Source organism: Papilio polytes, unplaced genomic scaffold (assembly GCF_000836215.1).
Source record: "Papilio polytes unplaced genomic scaffold, Ppol_1.0 DF822067.1, whole genome shotgun sequence".
NCBI lineage: Eukaryota > Metazoa > Arthropoda > Insecta > Lepidoptera > Papilionidae > Papilio > Papilio polytes.
In genome coordinates, this window is record NW_013527137.1 from 3937336 (window position 1) to 3940027 (window position 2692).

Here is a 2692-nt window from a genome sequence, read left to right on the forward strand (position 1 = left end):
TCATTCTCAGAGTCGTTAAATAACCACTAAAGAGCACCCTCAGAATATGTTTTTATTGAAATCTACACTAAAGAAATGTTAAAATGATAATTGAAAACTTGAATATAGCCTATTTTCTTTATGCAATAATTCGCCGTTATTCACAGTTAAATACGTTATTACAAAAAGACAAATAATCTTAAGAGATTTAACTAATAGGTATATTTTAGTGCTTTACCTTTTGTATTAATTTGTATTCAATAGTCATTAGCAGAATCCAAAAGACAATACCGGAGATTAACATAAACACGAGGTACCGCAGTATTCCCGGCTCCTCCCATTCGAAGTACGGATGTTCACGAACTATGGAAAAAATAGATTACACAATTACTATTGTATCACCAACTCGATAAAAGTCCTTGCGTTCTCTAAATATTTAATACTTCAACAAAACTAACCGCAACATGATTCAGAGAAGGATTCGCACAGAATCTCCATCGTGCATTCTCTCATATTTGGCAAAACGGCGGCCAAGTAGTCGCAGCTCTGCATACAAGTGTACTCCGTCAGACCTATTTGATTCAAACTCCTGAAATTGATAACTAACACATATACATCCCAATTCATTATAGTCAACTTAGGAATATTACATGTAATTATTGATATAGTTATTACCTGACGGACGTGACAAGACTATACAAGGGGAAAAATTGTAAAACTTTATCCATAATATCAGCCACTTCTTTCGTGTCTAGCTGTGGTGAGGCCAACGCTTGAACAATCTGAGATCCCATCATTCCTGCAAAATTATTAAAATTAAATTTATTTTTTAAATTCTATCGATAAGACATATTTATAGTTTGTATATCAAGCGAGCTGTTATATTTTAAACAAAACTTACCGAATAACACATTTACAAAGAACATAATCACGAAACCCAGCGCTGGTCCAGAAAACACGTGCGAAAGAAGATAATGCATCGGCAACATGGCCGCACCGTAGATCATCAAACAGAAGTATAAACGTCCTATAAAAATAAATTTCACAATATAGCAATTATATTATGAGACGTAAACCAATATTTAACTGTTCGTTAGCAAACCTAATTCCGTAGTAGTAGAGAGTCCGATGACATTGAAAGCGGCGCAGGAGATGATAATGGTGACGGCTATGAGAAGGTACCAGAACCAGTCGAAGACCGCGGCAGCGCCCCACAGCACTGCGGGCCGCACGCCGGCCGCCTTCTGCAGCAGCTTGGCGCGCAATACGCGCTCCTACAAACAACATTTATTCTTACCACGAACTAGTAGGAACGGAACGATCAAATTGAATTTCAACAATAATTGATTCAATATCTAATCCGAAGTAAATGATTATTTGAACTAACAAAATTACCTTAACGTAGAACATAACGAAAGCAGCACTTATTATTCCCAAGCTGTTACCGACACTGCTAGCAACTTGCATCGATAATAGAGTTATCATTAATTGTAAGTTTCCCTGAAATTACAACCAATTTTAAATATGAAGAAACTACACCATATATGTACATCAACAAAATATATGTCAATGCAAAAGGTAGTGACAAAATATCATTGTTCATTGAGTTATTGCACAAATCACTTTAAGTTTCGAGTTTTTATTTTTGAACAAAGAATGAACTTGAAATGACTTGCTTACTTGATCTCTGTAGACAGCTCTAAGAGGATGATTGAAGACATTGATATTGGCGGTGGCATTCCACGCCTTCAGCATGGCGGAGTGCACAGTGGCGAGCGAGGTGGCCACGTCGTGGTAGCCGAAGTTGCTGAACCACGCTGTGGCCGAGTCGTCGGTGAATGATGCGCCGATCAGCATACGATTGCGGATGTAGCCTCGGGTTAGTGAATTTTCCATCTGTTAAATATGATCAATTGGTTTTTTGTATTTCACCTTTAGTGGAGGACCTTTCTCTCTCAAAATATTGACATTTAAAAGCAAAAAGAATAGTTATTCAATTTATAGTTATCTACAAATCTACAAACCACCCAGTTTTGATATTCTGAAATTTCTTTGATATGATTATTATCGCAACTTACTTACATAAGTGTTAGAATGTTATATTAATAATATTTATGCCTTAGCTTTAGATCATACATATATATTTAGCCAATAATTAATAAGCATTTTCGCTTTTACGTTTATTTATTTTAAAGAGTGTTATTTCTTCTATTGTTTGTCGTTAAAGAGAGATGTGTTAATTTTGTTTATATCACTCTCAAATTGGGTGGTGTTGATAACCAACAGACAGACAATGATAATAATTGTTGACGTCACGAAGTATAATCTAAGCATTTATCTTTAATTTTCATGGAAAGTGATAAAAAGGGATTAACGTTTGAACTCTTTTATAATACTTTTTTTGATTAAAAATACACTTTACAAATAAAGAAGTGAATAAAATAACATGTTTTACGCTTCTTTGTTTCGTCTGCGAAGTGCCAACTTAGCTTCTGTGTAAATCTATTTTTACCATCTAATCATTTAGTTTGAACCACATGTGGCTGGGATAAACTTCTTGTCTCATCTACTACTTATATATCTACCAGTAATGTAGACCTAATGTTAATACTAAGATTACTGGTTCGCTTTCCTAGTGTCTATGAAAAATTCCGTAAAAGATATGGACAATAAACTGTATAAACTAACTTGTTCCATGTAATAATCGTCGATC

General features: G+C 34.8%; 1 protein-coding gene across 1 annotated transcript in view; it reads right to left on the minus strand.

Annotated features, from left to right (window-relative positions):
• Positions 1-2692, minus strand: part of LOC106106854 (ATP-binding cassette sub-family A member 3-like) — a 12272-nt gene that overhangs the window by 2708 nt on the left and 6872 nt on the right. The window contains exons 18-25 of the mRNA XM_013287513.1: positions 2668-2692; positions 1660-1875; positions 1375-1479; positions 1082-1253; positions 881-1006; positions 655-778; positions 438-568; positions 213-342 (exon numbers count right to left, since the gene is read on the minus strand). Coding sequence (XP_013142967.1) covers positions 213-342; positions 438-568; positions 655-778; positions 881-1006; positions 1082-1253; positions 1375-1479; positions 1660-1875; positions 2668-2692 — 1029 coding nt within the window. The remainder of the gene's footprint in view (positions 1-212; positions 343-437; positions 569-654; positions 779-880; positions 1007-1081; positions 1254-1374; positions 1480-1659; positions 1876-2667) is intronic.